The sequence below is a fragment of the Chionomys nivalis genome, chromosome 24 (genome assembly GCF_950005125.1).
Source record: "Chionomys nivalis chromosome 24, mChiNiv1.1, whole genome shotgun sequence".
NCBI classification, from domain to species: Eukaryota; Metazoa; Chordata; class Mammalia; order Rodentia; family Cricetidae; genus Chionomys; species Chionomys nivalis.
The window spans coordinates 1041924-1059675 of NC_080109.1; the positions used below are offsets into that span (position 1 = coordinate 1041924).

Below are 17752 nucleotides of genomic sequence, written 5' to 3' on the forward strand. Positions count from 1 at the left end.
TATAAAGTCCATATAAAATTTTTAAACATTGTAATTTCTATTTTTTTTTTTTTTTTTTTGATTTTCGAGACAGGGTTTCTCCGTAGTTTTTTGGTTCCTGTCCTGGAACTAGCTCTTGTAGCCCAGGCTGGCCTCGAACTCACAGAGATTCGCCTGCCTCTGCCTCCCGAGTGCTGGGATTAAAGGCGTGCGCCTCCACCGCCCGGCTGTAATTTCTATTTTTAAAAGTTTTTTAACTCTAGATTCCAAATTTTTTGCTCCAAAAACTAAAGATGTACAAAACCACCAAGTTCCCATTAATGCAAGACAAGAAAGAGTCAGTTAGAACAGAACAGCTGCTGCCCACTTAGGTCCACAAAGGGTATTATGCACAGTCAATAAAAGGATTTATTTAATACCTAGCTCCTCTATTTATTGAGAACATATGTAAATTGATACACAGTAAATAATAAAGAATCATATTCCATTTTTCAAGCTGTTACATTTAAATTAAAAATCATAGACCGTGCATGATGGTGTTATTATATATTTGTAATCCTGGTACTCAGGAAGACGAAGTAGGAGGATCTCAAATTCAAAACTAGCCTAGGCTACATAGAAAGTTCTAGCTCAGCATCACTATATATTACATAGGGAGGCTAATAAACAGGGGGGGTTACAGAAAACTACTGGACATGGTAGCATATACCTCTAATCCTAGCACTCCGGAGGCAGAGGCAGGTAGATCTCTCTGAGTTTGAGGCCAGCCTGTTCTACAGAGTGAACAGTACACTCAGGGCTACATAGAGAGAGACCCTGTTTCAAAAACCCAATAAAAAAGGGTGGGGGTGTCAACTTGACTACATCTGGAATTAACTAACACCCAAAAATAAAGAGAATGCCTGCAGGGATTCTTTGCTTAATTTGAAGTAGGAAGATCAATTTCTAATTCAGATCTTTGCAGTAGGAAGACATGCTTTTAATCCAGATTTTGAGGCAGGAAGACATACCTTTAATCCAGACTTTTTGAGTTGAGAAAACCCAACTCTAATCCGGGCTACACCTTACGCTAGAAGCCTATATAAGGACATGGAAGAAGGAAGCTTTGCTCTTTGCCTGCTTGCTCTCACCTTGATAGCACATCCATTCCTCCAGTCACATCTGAGCTTACTTTTTCAGGGTCCTGGAGTACAATGAAAACCTGCTGAGACAGCTGCATCAACTAAACAACTACTGGTTTCTTGGACCTTCCATTTATAGGCAGCTATTGTTGAACTGGATGAGCCACAGTCATTCTAATAATCCCTTTACATAAAGAGATTCATTTCATAAATTCTGTTACTCTAGAGAACCATAAGGGGCTGGAAAGATGGCTCAGAGGTTAAGAGCACTGACTGCTCTTCCAGAGGTCCTGAGTTCAATTCCCAGCAACCACATGGTGGCTCATAGCCATCTGTAATGGGGTCTGGTGCCCTCTTCTGGCCTGTAAGCATACAGACAGACAGAACACTGTATACATAATAAATAAATAAATAAATAAATAAATAAATAAATAAATCTTAAAAAGCTGGGTGGTGGAGGCACACGCCTTTAACCCCAGCACTCAGGAGGCAGAGGCAGGTGGATCTCTGTGAGTTCAAGGCCAGCCTGGTCTACAAGAGCTAGTTCCAGGACAGGCACCAAAGCCACAGAGAAACCCTGTCTCGACAAAAAAAAAAAAAAAAGAGAGAGAGAGAGAGAGAACCATAACAACTAATAAAAGACCCTATGTTAAAGATAAATAACAAAAGAAATCATGAAAACAAATATTTCTTAGCAGCCTAAGAAAAACACTAGTTTTTGTTGTTATTGTTGTTGTTTGTTTTGTTTTTGTTTGGGGGGTTTTTTGGTTTGTTTTGTTTTTTGATTTGGGGTTTGGATGTTGTTGTTGTTTTTTGGTTTTGGTTTTTCAGGACAGGGTTTCTTTATGTAACAGTCCTGGTGGTCCTGGAACTCTCTCTGTAGACCAGGCTGGCCTCAAACTCAGAGATCCACCTGCCTCTGCCTCCCAAGTGATGGGATTAAAGATATGCACCACCACCACCCAGCTCACTATTCTTCAATTAAATATCACTGAGTATCTTTAAATGAACAGAAATCTTAAACTCTGCAGCAAGTTTTTTTTAACTTTATTTAACTTTATTTCATGCACATTGATATAACGATGTCAGATTCTCTGGAACTGGAGTTACAGACAGTTGCAAGCTACCATGTGGGTGCTGGGAACTGAACCCGGTCCTCTGGAGGAGCAGTCAGTGTTCTTAATCACTGAGCCATCTCACCAGCCCCACAGCAAGTTCTTGAAATATGACAAAATCGTATTGTTCTGCATTCAATGTCTGATAAGTAAACACATGAATGAAAACAAAAGAAAATGGCTTTAAACTGCAACACGAGAAAAGTAAAGGTGGAGAAGCTAGTGTACTATACTATTCTGGTATAAAAACAGACAGGAGGACCAATGGAACCGAACTGAAGACCCGGATATCAATCCACACACTTTCGAATACCTGATTTTTGACAAAGAAGCAAATGATATCAAATGGAAAAAAGAAAGCATATTTAACAAATGGTGCTAGCATAACTGGATATCAACATGTAGAAGAATGAAAATAGAGCCATATCTATCACCATGCACAAAACTCAAGTCCAAATGGATCAAAGACTTCAACACAAAGCCAGCCACACTAAACCTCATAGAAGAGAAAGTGGGAAGTACACTTGAACACACTGGCACAGGGAACCACTTCCTAAATATAACCCCAGTAGCACAGACACTGAGAGAAACAATTAATAAATGGGACTCCTGAAACTGAAAAGCTTCTGTAAAGCACACAGTCAACAAGAGAAAACGACAGCCTACAGAATGAGAAAAGATCTTCACTAACCCCACATCAGACAGAGGTCTGATCTCCAAAATATACAAAGAACTCAAGAAATTGGTCATCAAAAGAACAAATAATCCAAAAGAAAAAAATGGAGTACAGACCTAAACAGAGAACTCTCAACAGAGGAATCTAAAATGGCTGAAAGACACCTAAGGAAATACTCAACATCCTTAGCCATCAGAGAAATGCAAATCAAAACAACTCTGAAATTCCATGTTATACCTATAAGAATGGCCAAGATCACAAACACTGATGACAGCTTATGCTGGAGAGGTTGTGGGGTAAAGAAACACTCCTGCATTGCTGGTAAGAGTACAAACTGGCACAACCCCTTTGGATATCAGTGTGGAGATTTCTCAGAAAATTAGGAAACAACCTTCCTCAAGACCCAGCAATACCACTTTTGGGTATATAGCCAAAGGATGCTCAATCGTGCCACAAGGATATGTGCTCAACTATGTTCATAGCAGCATTGTTTGTCAGAGCCAGAACCTGGAAACAACCTAAATGCCCCTCGCCTGAAGAATGTATAAGGAAAATGTGAAATTTGCAGGCAAATGGATGGAGCTAGAAAACATCATTTTGAGTGAGGTAACCTAGACCCAGAAATACAATTATCATATATACTCACTCATAAGTGTTTTTTAAACATAAAACAAAGAAAACCAGCCTACAAATCACAATCCCAGAGAACAATAAGGACACTAAGAGAGACATACATGGATCTAATCTACATGGGAAGTAGAAAAAGACAAGATCTCCTGAGTAAATTGGGAGCATGGGGACCTTGGGAGAGGGCTTAAGGGGAGAGGAGAGGGAGGAAGGGAAGCAGAGAAAAATGTAGAGCTCAATAAAAACCAGTTTAAAAAAATTTAACCGAGAAACAGATTTGTAAAAGAAATAACAAGAGATAGTAACTTTCTTCTTTTTTTAAAAGATTGTGTGTGTGTGTGTGTGTGTGTGTGTGTGTGTGTGTGTGTGTGTGTGGTTTTTCGAGACAGAATTTCACTGTAGCTTTGGAGCCTGTCCTGGAACTAGCTCTTGTAAACCAGGCTGGCCTCAAACACAGAGATCTGCCTGCCTCTGCCTCCTGAGTGCTGGGATTAAGAGTGTGCACCACCACCACCTGAACTTTTTAAATGATTTTTTTATGATTTACTTAACTTTATTTTATATGCATTGATGTGAAGGTATCAGATCTCCTGGAAATAAATTTACAGACAGTTGTGAGCTCTATGTGGGTGCTGGGAATTGAGGCTGGATCCTCTGGAAGAGCAGCCGGTGCTCTTAACCACTGAGCCAAGATTGTAACTTTCAAAGGAATTTATAACAAGCTATAAGAGCAAAGCTGTGGGACAACACCCTATGGAGCCAGACGTCTGGAGTTGTACAGCCCTACCTCTTACTATCTGGACAACTCTGCCAAGACAGGTTGTTTTTAACATTAGAAACTTAGTTTTTAAAGTGACAAATATTTAATTAGTTTTTTAAAAAGTTTGTAGAACATGTTTCCAGTTGGTCACACTGGTCTGTGCCTTTAGTCCTAGCTATGGGAGAGGCTGGAATAGAAAGATCACTTTGAATTCTGAAGCACAAGGCTAACATAGAGACCTCATCTCCCAAAACAGGGACGAAAGAACACACACACACAAACATACTCCCACTTTAATAACAATAAGCCTAAAAAGTGGAAAAAGCTATGATCCCTGCAGTGGCAAGTCTTATGTCAACTTAACACAAGCTAGAGTCATATGAGAGAAAGGAACCTGTTAAGAAAATGCCTCCAGGGGCTGGAGAGATGGCTCAGAGGTTAAGAGCACTGACTGCTCTTCCAGAGGTCCTGAGTTCAATTCCCAGCAACCACATGGTGGCTTATAGCCATCTATAATGAGACCTGGCGCCCCCTTCTGGCTTGCAGGCACACGTGGAAGAAATGTTATGCACATAATATAATAAATAAATACATATTTAAAAAAAAAAGAAAATGCCTCCATATGATCAGGCCGTAGGCAAGTCTATAGGACATTTTCTTAATTAGTGATTGATGGGGGAGGATCCAGACCATTGTGAGTGGTGCTATCCCTGGGATGGTGGCCCTGGGTTATATAAGAAAGCAGGCTGAGCAAGTCATGGTGAGCAAGCCAGTAAGCAGCTCCCCTCCATGGCCTCTGCATCAGTTCCTGCCCCGTTTGAGTTCTTGTTCTGACTTCCTTTGATGATGAACAGTGGTATGGAAGAATAAGCCAAATAAAACATTGCCTCCCCAGCTAGTAGTAACTAACTCCCCAGTTAGTAGTAACCTAACTACATAAAAAGTTTTTATTTATTAATAAAAACTCCACTGAAGACATAAGTTTCTGGGTCTCTTTGTATGTGTGGTTTTTCTGGGACAGGGTTTTCTTCATGTAGCCTTGGCTGTCCTGGAACTGACTCTGTAGACCAGGCTGGCCTCAAACTCACAGAGATCCGCTTGCCTCTGCCTCCCAAGTGCTGGGATTAAAGGCATGTGCCACTATTGCAGAGTTGAGACTCTTTACAGATGAAGGTTCACAGGGCTTAAATTGCTTCAATTCCATGATTTACATGTGCTATATACTCCCAGGTGAACTGCCGTGGGAGTATACAGCATACATGTCTCGTTCTGTTGTTTGCTTCCAACTGTTCACAATTTTGGAAGTTTCAATTCAATGTACTGTTAAAAAAAAGTTGGGGTGCTAGAGAGATATCTCAGTGGTTAAGAGCACTGGCTTCTCTTCCAGAAAACCCAGGTTCAATTCCCAGCATCCACAAGGCAGAAACAGACCTAAGAAAGTTCTTCCTCCTCCTCTGTAACTCCAACTACAAGACATCTGAAACCCTCTTACAGACATACATATGGGCAGAACACTGATATATATGTAGAGAGAGAGATATTAGTTATCAGGTATAGTGGTATACACTTATAATCCCAGGAGGCAGGAGGCAGAAGCAGGAGGATTCCAATAAGTTTTAAGCCTGTCTAGTCTACATAGAAAGTTTTAAGTTAGTCTGCTCTACAAACGCCAGATAGGAATACATAATGAGGGAGGGAGGGAGGGAGGGAGGACAAACACGAAGAGAAGACACTCTTCTCACCAAGATGGAAGGAGAGAACCAACACCCCAAACCTGCCCTCTGACCTCCACACCCATACCGCAGCATGCTCACTGGCACTTATACACACACAATAATAATAAATAAAATATTTTAAATAAATAAATAAGATGGAGAAGTAACTGAGGACAACACCCGACATCAACCTCTGGCCTACACACATACATACACCAGAACATACACAAGCACAAAAAAAGAAAAGAAAAAAGTTAATAATCACCTTCCTGCACAGACTAAATGAGATACCAATTACGTGAAGAACTAAAACAATTATGTTTAGTTTTGAGATCTTTTTAAAGCAATATCGTGGAAAGTTTTTTGAAAGTTAGATAAAAAGGAATAAAAATCCATTGGTGAAGGTTTAGCCATGAATATTTATCAAGATAAATGACTGTTGTGCCCTTGAGGAAAGCAATACCTAAAGTACAAAAAAGCTGCTCAGAGATAAAAACAACTCCACACCAATTCATGTGACAGATACATTCCTGAAAAAAACCAAGCCTAAAGAGCACATTGTAGGCAATCTATTTAACTTTTCAGTATCTTGGTTTCCTCATCATTGAAAAGGCAAATATGCATTAGAAGAGTATTCGGGAAAGACTTAAATAATAAAGCCACCTGGCCCAGTGCCTGGCACAGAATAGATGGTTCCTCCTTGGAATAGAATTACAACTCATACTATATCCACAGCAACAGCAGCAATGAGATGAACTAGCTGGACTACCAACACTTTAGTTCCCATAATTTTCTTAGAGCTCATATTCTAGTCACAAAAAGTAGTCTAAAGGAAGACAAATCTACTCCTCTAGGCCACTCTCCCCACGCTCCTCAAAGAAGGAATGCTGAAGAAGAGGAAGTGCCATGCACTACCCTACAAACTAGGAGGGACCTGACCTTAAAGTCTTTATCAGTCCTACACTTCAGCGAACTATTAATACAGAGTTTATACTTTCTTTAATGATAAAAATGGAAGTGATTCCTGTTTGGTCATTTACCCCAACACAGCACACTATAAAGAACAGGTGTCTCAATCTTGCTGCTAAAGAACGTCATGTTTTCACATACAAACAAATATGGACTGCACCAATTTCTGTTTACCATACACAGTACATTAGGTTCAGAAAAAGAAACAAAAACCAAAAAAAAAAAAAAACTCAAGTTTTTTGAGGTAAAGAAATAGGTGAATTTGTGTTTTATCAGGAAGCTCACTTTTGAAAGTTCCAAATACACAAAAGATCCCCAAAATGTTGAAGCTGGATGATGGATAGCAGAGTTAACTATGCTATTCAATTTTTTATATATTTGATCATGTCATTAATATTTAGTTTCAAAATGCATGTGTGACTGTCTGTCAGTATTTATATCTAAAGTGGCAATACAATAATCCAGGAGAAAAATTAAATACGGTTTATAGTTTTCAGGCTTCAAAAGCAAGTGAATTTCACCACCTACTTTGTCATTCTAGACTCTGTATTGCAAATGACTGAACCACTAGGAAAGGCCTAATGAAGGAAATACTTAACTGCCTGAAGTAAAACAAGTCTCACCTTGACAATACAGAGGAAAAGGGATGGCTACTAGACAGTTACTACAACTACTGCACACTTATATTTGGTATCACGTATTATCTTCTCACACTGGTTGAATGAAAGAAAGGAAATTATTTTAAAGCCAGATTCCTTTTTGATTCTTTTAAGTTGATAATCAGCACAGAATTTAAAAGTCTAAAAAGGTTCCACTAACGGTAATTTCTTAGAATGGAGGGGAAAAAAGAAAGTATCTCATAGCCACTTAAAATGAGTCACAGAGAAAAAAAAATGAGTCAAAGCCCACTATAGTATAATCAGCAACTTCCAATAACCAAGTGTGTTTTACTGCTACACACGAATTTACACAAACATAAAGCTCATCCTGCGGCTGCCTCGGGCCTTTTTCAAGTTGCCGTTCAATTATCACAAGATTACTTTGAATATAACCCTATATTCACTCCAAAATTTAACCTTTTCCAGTTATTTCTAAAACTAGTCAAAACTAAAAATACTAATTTGCAGTGTTAGCCTTTTATTAACACTATGGATGTGAATTTTGTGTTTAAAACTAACTATGGCAAAATATAACTTAGATAAAGACTTATATCAGTTTCTAAGTCCAAAAAAGGTCACGTATTTAAAATGTGAAAGAGAAATGCAGGCTTAAAAAACATACACTCCAAGGGGGAAAAAATTAGTCAAATTCTGCATTGAACACCTGACACACACACACACTCGGAGATAGACTTCCAAATAGACACTTGCTTCCCTTGCACAAAGTGATATGTTCATTCAAAACCTGAAGTGTCAAATTTTGCATAATTTTCTTTCAACTGAAATACAAGCAATTGTTTCATTTAGGTCAAGTGGAATTTTGTGTCTCTCTGTGGAAAAAGCCATTAGTTTGAGTGAAGCACATGACCCCAGCTTCGTCTTGTTCCCCAACTCACCGAGAAAAGTATATGCTTATAAAATATTGATCTACTCACCAGGTTAAAGACAGTTTCTACAATATCCCTATTGGACACTTCTCCAACTTCCACCAACCCGGTCAGCACGGCGAATTTCATTCTGATGCCCCTGATGGGGAGCCCCGGCTTCAGGGACAACGCACCCCCTACCGTAGGGGTTTCTTCTTTCCCTCCACCTCCCCCGTCATCACCTGTTGGTGGCCGGGAAGGGGCACGATTGTCTTCACTAGCCATTGCTAGCTCACAAGAAAGGACAACTCCAGAGTCACTCTGGGCCAGCAGTCGCTGCACTAACCGGAGGCACAACACAGGCAAACGCTAAACCAAAAGGGTTTTTGTTCCAACTTGAGGAGAAACCCCAAAAGCAGTTGATGTGGAAAGTCCTTGGCGTCGCCCTCCTCCTCTTGGAGAATATTTGTCCAATCTCTCTCCCCGAGGCTGACAACAACGCCAAACCCTATTGGAAGATTAAACACATGTTAAATAGGCTAGGTTGGTCGTGGGATTTTTTAGGGAGGACAGGGAAATAGTTACTGTCTGTCCAATAAGTTACTAAAGGCACCCCAGGGCCAGCCGGCCGCTCCTCCCGGGCTCCGGGCGAAGGCGGGTCCTCCGGGCCGCGGGGCCGGTCCCCTCCTCCCCCAGCCTGCGCAGGTGGTGGGCGCAGGCAGGTGCATCGCGGGGAAACTGTCGCGGGGGGGAAGGAGGGGACCCCCGCGACCACTGAGGCACAAAGTTCCTCCTCACCCAGAGACTCCGGCCTCGTCCTCACCCCAGCCGGGGCGCAGAGAGACGGAGGTGGCGGCGGTGATCCAGGGCAGGAAAAGGCGGGGGAAGGGGGCGGTGATTCTGCTCAGCGCTCGGCCCAGGGGGGAGGAGTGGAGCACCTCGCCCCGGCACCTGAGCTCCGCTGAGGAGAGGAAGGGAGGTGTGTGTAGGGGCGGGAAGGCAGGCCGGACGCTGACTGCGGGGAGAGGAGAGGAGGGAGAGGAAGGTCAATGCACCTGGTCGCTGCCTCCAAGTTTCCCTAGTCCACTCTCCGGGAGCCCGCGGCTGCCTAGAACTCCATGGTTTTCCTAGGCCGCCCCACCCCTGCGCTCAACCCTGCTCGAGCAACTGCTGCAGGCGCTAGCGACACCGCGACTCGTGCTGCTGCGGGGGGGCTGAGGATGCTACTGCCACGGATCGCCCAGCCGAAGCGCGCGGGACCGCCCCTGTGCCCACTGGAGCTGCTCCTCGCCGCCATGACAGCGCCGAGGGCTGCCCGGCCGCGGCGTGCGCGTGCGCGAGCGAGGGCGCGCGGGGCGGTGGGGGCGAGCGGGCGGCCGCGAGGGCGAGCGGGGGACGCGCGGGCGGGCAGCCCCGGCACCGCGAGGGAGTAGGGGGGCCGAGCGCGCGCCGCCGGGAGGGTGCCGCGCGGGCACGCGGGCTGGCGGGAGCGCGCCTCGGGAGCGCGCCGCGCAGGTAGAGCGGCCGCCTGCTGCGGCTGCGTCTTCTCCCGCGCTCCCTCGCCCAGACCTTGCTTCGTGGAGCACAGAGGCAAGTGTTGTTACACTACGGCAGGTCCCTGGGTGCCGAGGGAACCCGCCCCACGTTGCCAAGGTGTCCTCTTGTTGGACTTGGAGGATGCACCTGAGGGACCTAGGAGCCATTGAGCTGGCAGCGCTGGAGCCTCCCGGGAGCCGTCCCCACCCTGGGCTGCGCTCAGCTGCTGCTCGCCCGCCCGCCCGCCGCGCTGACGGTGGCTGGGAAAGATTTCCCACTGGGATGCCCCGGCAGCTGCCAACGCTCCGAGGGGAGGGACAGCGACAGCGAATCCGAGGGGAAGATGCCTTGCCTCGCAGCTGCCGCCCCAGCAAAGCTCTCCCACATTCTAGGGAGAAGAGGATTCATTCCTGAGACAGCTGCTCAGAGCAGTGGAGGCGGGATTCACTGGGCCCTGAAACTGGGAAAGGGAGATTGCCGCTCAGTTTTCCAGTGTGAAAGTTTTCCTTATTCTCTGATTGCTTTAAATAGGGAAAAAAAAAAAAAAAAAAAAAGAGGGTTTGAAGCCAGTACCGATTGTCATAGTCTAATACTGTCATTCTCGTCACCGTTACTACTAACGGCAAAATAGTTCTAGTATATTCGTTGAAAAAAAAAAAAAAAAACATAGGGGAGGTAGTTTTTCAACCTATTAGTATTCTCTTAGATAAGACTTTAAAGTACGTGTTTAAAATACTCCCAGGTTCCCAAAATGAAAGCAAAGCAAAAGACCATATCAAGTAAAAAGAAGTACTCTGAAGGAATCCAAAAAACTTAGATTGGTTTGAGAAATGGAATAGTTTACTGGAAAAAGAAGTTATTTGAAATACAACTCCTTGAAAAGCCGGCCGCATTTTAACTCTCGCATGAATATTTGAGATCTAGCAAAGAATTCTCTTTAGTATTACACCTTTTTTAAATACTCAAAACAGTCCTTTTTAAAAGAAATCCGGTTGCCTCAAAAAGTGGGTTTACAAATTTCCAAAGATGAGGCAGACACTTTTCTGATTCTGTGCATTGCTGATTTGTGAACTTTTAGGGTTATAGGTAACATTGGTGGCCTCCTGATGCTGAAATCCCTGAGAAAAATAAAACCCCTCAGATCTCAGTCTGACATAAGGGAGAGAAATGTCCCTTCGGGTTGGAGAGAACTTTCACTTGCCCTTTCAAACATCTCTATCTTGAACGAGGGAGGCATGACTAAGCTACCAGAATCCTCTGGTAAGATTTTGCTTCCTGGAATTTGGGCAGGTAGTTTAAATTAATATTCCTAGTTTATAGACACTAATAATTTGCTGGGCAAATGCATTCCAATAAAAGAAGCAGATGGCAGGCAAGAATGAAAATGCCCACATCAGTGTGGTCATGGATGTGGGATAAAGGTTGTGTCTCATGCATTTTGGGGATTCTTGGTAATGCTCTTTTGCCTGAGAAACAGAAGTAGATATATAACAACTAGCTAATTATTTCGAAACAAATTGTATGCTTTTTAAATCATTTCCCAGCTTTATTTTTCCACCTCCTGCTTTTCTTTGGCGGTTCACTGCAGAAAGAAGCATAATAAAAGCAGAAGCGGAAACTTTGGGCTAGCCCAGCCCTGGTTAAAGTGCAATCACAGTAGATTGCCGTTTAGATGTACAATATATTAAAGGATGTTTGGGGCTAAGCTTTCTGCCCATTAATTCAGAAGCTTCTTAACAAGATAATGTACATTGTAAATACTCTATGTATACTATACTACATGAATTGAATCAAACACTGAAGTTACTTACTTTAATTTGTCAGGTTTGAAAGCTCTTGCCACCATTTGAAGTGAGGAAAATTCTGTTATAAATGGATATTTTGATATGAAAAAGTTTTATCAGTTACATCTTTGATGTTACTCCCGGAAGTTTGGCCAATCAAAAGCCTTCATATGCACTATCAGCAGCTAAGTTTGTAGTACCTCTTGAGCTGTGTCATAAACACAAGGGAAGAATGGGGAGGAGAGAAAATAGGAGAATGAGGAAAAAGACAAAAGAGGAAAGTGGGGGGGGGTAAAACTTCCCCTCTAGAAAGCGACATTCTTCTTTCTTATTGCCATCTAATTTGTGTCTGTCTAATATCAACATCTTGGAATTAAGTCCAAAGTTTTTTTTTATAATCTTCCTTATCTTAAACATACATTGAAGCTATAGCAGGAGAGAGAGAGAGAGAGAGAAGTTGGGTGTTGTGGTTAGTCTATAATTCCAGCTAAGGGCTGATGATCTCAAATCCAAGGCCTACCTGGACAAATTAATTAAATCTTATCTCAAAAAAAAAAGTTTATAAAGAGTTGGAGGGGCTGGTGAATTGACTCAGAAGTTTAGAGCACTTGTTAAGGCTGGGATTCAGTTCCCAGCACCCACAAGGTGACGCACAAACACCTGTAACTCTGATTCCAAGGCATCTGACACCTTCTTCTGCGCTCTGTGGGCACAAGCATGCATGTGATGTATGTACGTATATGCAAGTCAAGCACTAATACACATAAGATAATATTTATTTTTTTAAAAGGTTAGGAATATATGTAGATGTAGCTCAGCGGTAAAGAATGCTTGCCTATGTCCTGGATTCAGCTCCCAGTGAAGAAGGGGGAGGGGAGGGAGAACTCAGAACAGGAAGCTTTCTGCATAACTCAGAAGCACTCATGCAAGAAGTATGTAATTGCGTACTGAAATCAAGATTATTGATCTGTGAACTCTTACCTACAAACAAAGAAAAATGAGAAAAGAGATGGGATCAGAAAAACACTCCACTCAATTGTAACTTCTTGGCACTTTGTAAACATATGGGTTAAATGGTAACTTATAAGGAAAGTACAGCCTATGTGATCGGCAATGTTCCTGTGTATACCTCTGGATTTTGAATTTTAACTATTCTTTAGCATAACTTAGGAAAGCATAGGGGCCTAGAAATGTGGGTCAGTGGTTAAGAGCACTGAGTTCAATTCCCAGCACCCACATGGCAGCTACAACCATCTATAATAGGATCTGATGCCCTCTCTGGCATGCAGAATGCACATACATAAAACACAAATAAATTTTTTAAAAAAGGAAAGCATAGGCTGAAAATTCATGGTTCTAAGTTGCTTCCTCTTATGAGAAAGTAAAATATTTTTTAGTTTTTTTCTTAAATTTTTTGACTTTCATGAGTACTGTGTTTACATTTCCACACCCCTCCATTCCTTCCAACTCTTCCCATGCCTCCCTCTCACTCCCTCTCAAATTTATGACCTTTTCATCTTTAATAATTGCTGCGCATGAGGATTACTGAGTCTGTTTCGTGTTGTCATTGCTAACCAAGAACAGGAGAATCATTTCTCGCCAGGCCTGAGCCCCCTGGCAGGTTATACAAGCACTACTTTTATTATTAAATGAAACTTCACAAGTTAGTAGCCCTCATTGCTGACTTTTTTGTCTGGTTGATAAGTTCTGGAGACTCTTTTCCTGTGAAGCCCAAACTGGCCTGGAACCTACTGTATAGCCCAGGCTGGTCTCAAACTTGCTGCAGTCCTACTTCAGCCTCTCGGGCATGGCGATTAAAGCATGTGCTGCCACACCTGATCCCATTTTATTCTTAAGTGTTGTGTAAGTAGGTAACTCATGCATGTCGTTCCTTCTTGATAGTCCCTTTAGACTGCAATGACATGTTCTACTATGACACTCCACTACAACACTACAACTTTCTTTTTCAGCATTGGGGATGGAACCCAGAGCATCTATAATGTAAACAAGAACTCTCACTGAGCTACAACCCTGTAACCACGGCAATTTATAGGAGTGCACAGCACTAGAGTAACTAACTGCATCAGCCATTATATCCTAAAACCCTTGTCCAGGTAAGATCTCTGAGAGACTAGGACTTCCTCTAAAAGGAGATGTTTACTCTCCAAACAAGGAATGAACTGCTTGCTAGTCTTCAACTAGAGGAGAAAGATTGCTTCTGCCGGGCACTCAGGAGGTGGAGCTAGGGGATCTCTGTGAGTTCGGGGCCAGCCTGGACTACAGAGCGAGTTCCAGAACAGTTAGGGCTGTTACGCAAAGAAACTGAGTCTTGCGGGAACAGGGAGACTACAGCTGCATATGGTAGCATCCTTGGAACAATCTCTCTTAGAATCCAAGCTTTTTGAAGAAGCCATGTAGAGACAGATGTATCAAGGCCCATCAGTCAGCATCCCTAGCTGTTACCTGGCCAACAACCATATTCAACCAACTACCTTCCATGTACGTCCATCTTTAACGTTACCCTGAGAAGACTACATTCCTGGTCAGCAATGTGTCAGAATTCATACAGAACCTGTTAACCCACACAGAATTTGTGAAAGATATTAGATGCATATGATTTAAGCAACTGGGTCTTGAATTATTTGTCAAGATGGAAGACCAAACACCAGGTAAAACAAATCTTCAAGTTTAGAGTTACCCTCTCTTTGTCCAGAGGAAAAACCTTCAAATACTGCAGACTGGGCACAGCTATGTTGCAATTCATATTCCCTGTAAGTGGCCCTGCAGGTTGCAGGTGATATTATCAATATGTCTAGTCAGAGACCAAAAGAAAGATGATTTGTATGGAACGGGGTTATCAGGTGGAATAATTTGGCAGTAGATCTTCTTTCTTGCTAAATGAGAACTGGGTTTGGTTTTATTAAAGAAAACACCCATTTCCTTACAGGTACTCTGATGTATTTTCTCTACAGAGCAAATGTGTGCTCAGATACACATAATGGAAACGAAGATAGTTCTGAGTAAAGGGAAAGTATCTGTGCTGAGCTACACATTGGTTAGCAGCACATCAGCAGTCGGCTGCACTTTGCTCTTTATCCTATAAGGGAATGGGGGAAGAGGTGTAGTCGTAGTGTAGTTTAGTTTGATAATAGAATGCTGTTTTAGTATGTGTGAGGACCTAGGTCCAGTCTCTAGTAACACACACTTGCTGGGACAGCAAGTTGTGATTCAACCTGGAATGACAAGTTAAGCTAAAGAGATAGGGCAGACTGATAAACTTGGTTAAGGACCAGATTCCATCCTGAGGACAATCATCTATCTTCCTTGAAAAGGTTCTGAGCAATAAAGTAACAGAATTGTACTGTTCTAGCCTCCTGAGAAAACCACTAGGCGCTTTTGACTTCCACTACATATTTTGGTGGCGTTAGGCAGTGTATGTTGTTGTTGGACTATAGTTTCAGACTGTTTTATGATTTTTACAAAGTGGATTTTTACTAATATGTGGAGTTAGGTGATTCATCTTAAGGCTTTTCCTCGGAAAATTGAGAAAATGAAGATAAACGGTCAATGTCATCGCTTCATAAATACATGCCACAATATCTTTAGTAAGGTATCCAGAAACATGGGTATCATTTAGCAGTAACCATATACCTAAAACATATATGCTACTACTGTATGCTGCATGTAGTTCCGGAAGAGTGATATGGCATGAATATATTCTCGCCTTTGTCATATGAGCAGCTAGCCTTCATTATAGAAGATGCATCTTGAGTTGTTACAGTCTAATTCAGTGGGTCTCAGTGACAGATAGGTCTTTAGGGTCACCTAAAACCTTTTATAAATCCCAGTGCCTAGAGACATTAAATCAGAATCATGAGTAAGATCCAGACATCAAGATTTTATTACAGCTCCCTGGACAATTATTTTGTTTTTTCTTTTAGTTTTATTTGTTTTTTGTTTTTGTTTGAGGCAGGATCTCACAATGTATCATGGCTGGCCTGTAATTTGCTATGTAGAGAGACTGACCTTGAACTCAAGGAGATCTGCCTGTCTCTGCCTCCCAAGTGCTGGGGTTATGGGCACGTGCCACCATACTGGCTCTATCTAATTCTTATGTGAGGCAATAAAACTGAGATCATTTATTTTTTATTTGAATTCATTTGGTAACATATATTATAATGAGTTTAACAAAACTTCTGTGGTTTGTGTATAGTGACTTTTTGTTTTGCTTATTATTTTGTCGACTGGATCTTACTATATAGCATAAATTGTCCTCAAATTTAACATCTTCCAGCATCAGCTTCCCAAGTGCCAGGATTACAGTCCTGGATAAACCACTATACCCAGTTTATGAGGATGTGTTGTTTAGGGGTTTTGTCTGTTTGTGAAGCTGAAGTCTCTATCTCCCAGGCTAGTCTTGAGTTCCTGGCTTCAGTGATCCACTTGCTTCGTTCAGCCTCTTGAGTAGTTGGGACAAGAAGCATGAGCCACTGCTCCTAGCTGAGGTTCAAGTTATTCAAAATGCATTTGTATGAAGATTTTAGTATCACTTATTAAGATTACTAGAAATAACCTACAGTTTCCCCAATTCTGAATGGTCTGATTTTTTTCCTAAAGACATTAGCTCTCTAAATGAAGAGGGAAAGGTGAAAGTTCTGGGTAAGTAAAAGAAAATACATTTGCTAGATTCCCTACTACAGACTGCACAACTGTGGTGTGAAACTTCTAAATAATTGATTTCTAAAGCAAATGTAGTTACTGAACTAGAAATGATAGTTAACATTATAGTTATAAAATTATAATTTCCAGAGTGTAAGTGAGATTAATGGAAGTACAGTGGAAGTGGTTGGGGAAATTGTTGTATGTGTAAAATTAGAAGGTCTTTGTTCCTCTGCTAAATTAAACTTTCTTTAATGGAAGTTGTCTGTCAGTAGGATTTTGTGTTTAAGCTTTTTTTAAAAAGGTTATTTTGCTTATGTCATTCTAATTGGATGAGAAAAAACTAATACAGAAAGTAACACTTAGCAGTACTGAGGATCTATTTCTAGTTACATGAGTCAAAACTGTAAAATCTTGAAAGAAAAACATAATTCTATGAACTGAGGTCCTGGAAAATGAGATAAAACTGACTTCAGTAGAAACAGGTCTAGTCAGCTACCTCTAGACCGTAATCTCATTCTGCCTGTGTGTCTGCTTTACAGATGGATGAGAACAAAGAAGAGAATTTTATTTGCTTGTTTTTCAATTTTCCCTTAGCCATTATTAACCAAGATTAACAAGGTGAACAGAATAAGCAAACAGATGTATTTATGATGATTGCGCATATGTACATGATGTATGTGTGGGGACATGTCTGTTACATGTATGATAGATAAAAGATAACAATGTGAAGCCAGTTCTTTCCGTGGGGGTTCTGGGAATTGAACTTGGGTCATCAGGCTGTATAGCAAATACTCCAAGCTGACCCCAAGCAAAAAAGATTTTTTTTTTTTTTGGTTCCTTAAGTTGCCAGATATTTGACTGCTTGGAAATAAAAGTGAATTCACTTTTTAGTACTATTAATTCAGGCAATGTAGATAAATCTTACCTCCACAAAAAAAATATTTTTTTAAAAAACAACCACATTTCTGGAGTTTTGATTCAAAATTCAGAGATGAGTGTGGCTGGCTGGCTGGCTGGCTGTATATGAAGAATGCATTAAGATCAACTAAGAATAAGAGCAAAATCCAGGAAAAAACAAGAACAACAACAACAAAAGCCAGGAATAGTGGTGCATGCCTTTAATACCAGTACTTGGAAGGCAGACAGGAGAATCTTTGAGTTCTAGACCAGTCTGGTCTATATAGTGAATTCTATAACAGCCAGGACTACATGAAGAGAACCTGTGTAAAATAAATGAACCAACAAAAAAAGGAGCAAAAGCCAGGTGCAGCCAAATGTTCCTA

At 41.6% G+C, this 17752-nt stretch overlaps 1 protein-coding gene across 4 annotated transcripts in view; it reads right to left on the reverse strand.

Moving 5' to 3' along the window:
• Nucleotides 1-9799, reverse strand: part of Lrba (LPS responsive beige-like anchor protein) — a 484014-nt gene extending 474215 nt beyond the window's left edge. For 3 of the 4 annotated variants that reach the window (XM_057757319.1, XM_057757317.1, XM_057757320.1), the window contains exons 1-2: nucleotides 9543-9799; nucleotides 8557-8995 (exon numbers count right to left, since the gene is read on the reverse strand). In XM_057757319.1, coding sequence (XP_057613302.1) covers nucleotides 8557-8772 — 216 coding nt within the window. In that variant the 5' untranslated portion in view covers nucleotides 8773-8995; nucleotides 9543-9799. Of the gene's footprint in view, nucleotides 1-8556; nucleotides 8996-9285; nucleotides 9322-9542 lie in introns of those variants that run through there. The other variant, XM_057757318.1, reaches the window with a different exon arrangement.
• Between the last annotated feature and the right edge of the window lie 7953 nt (nucleotides 9800-17752).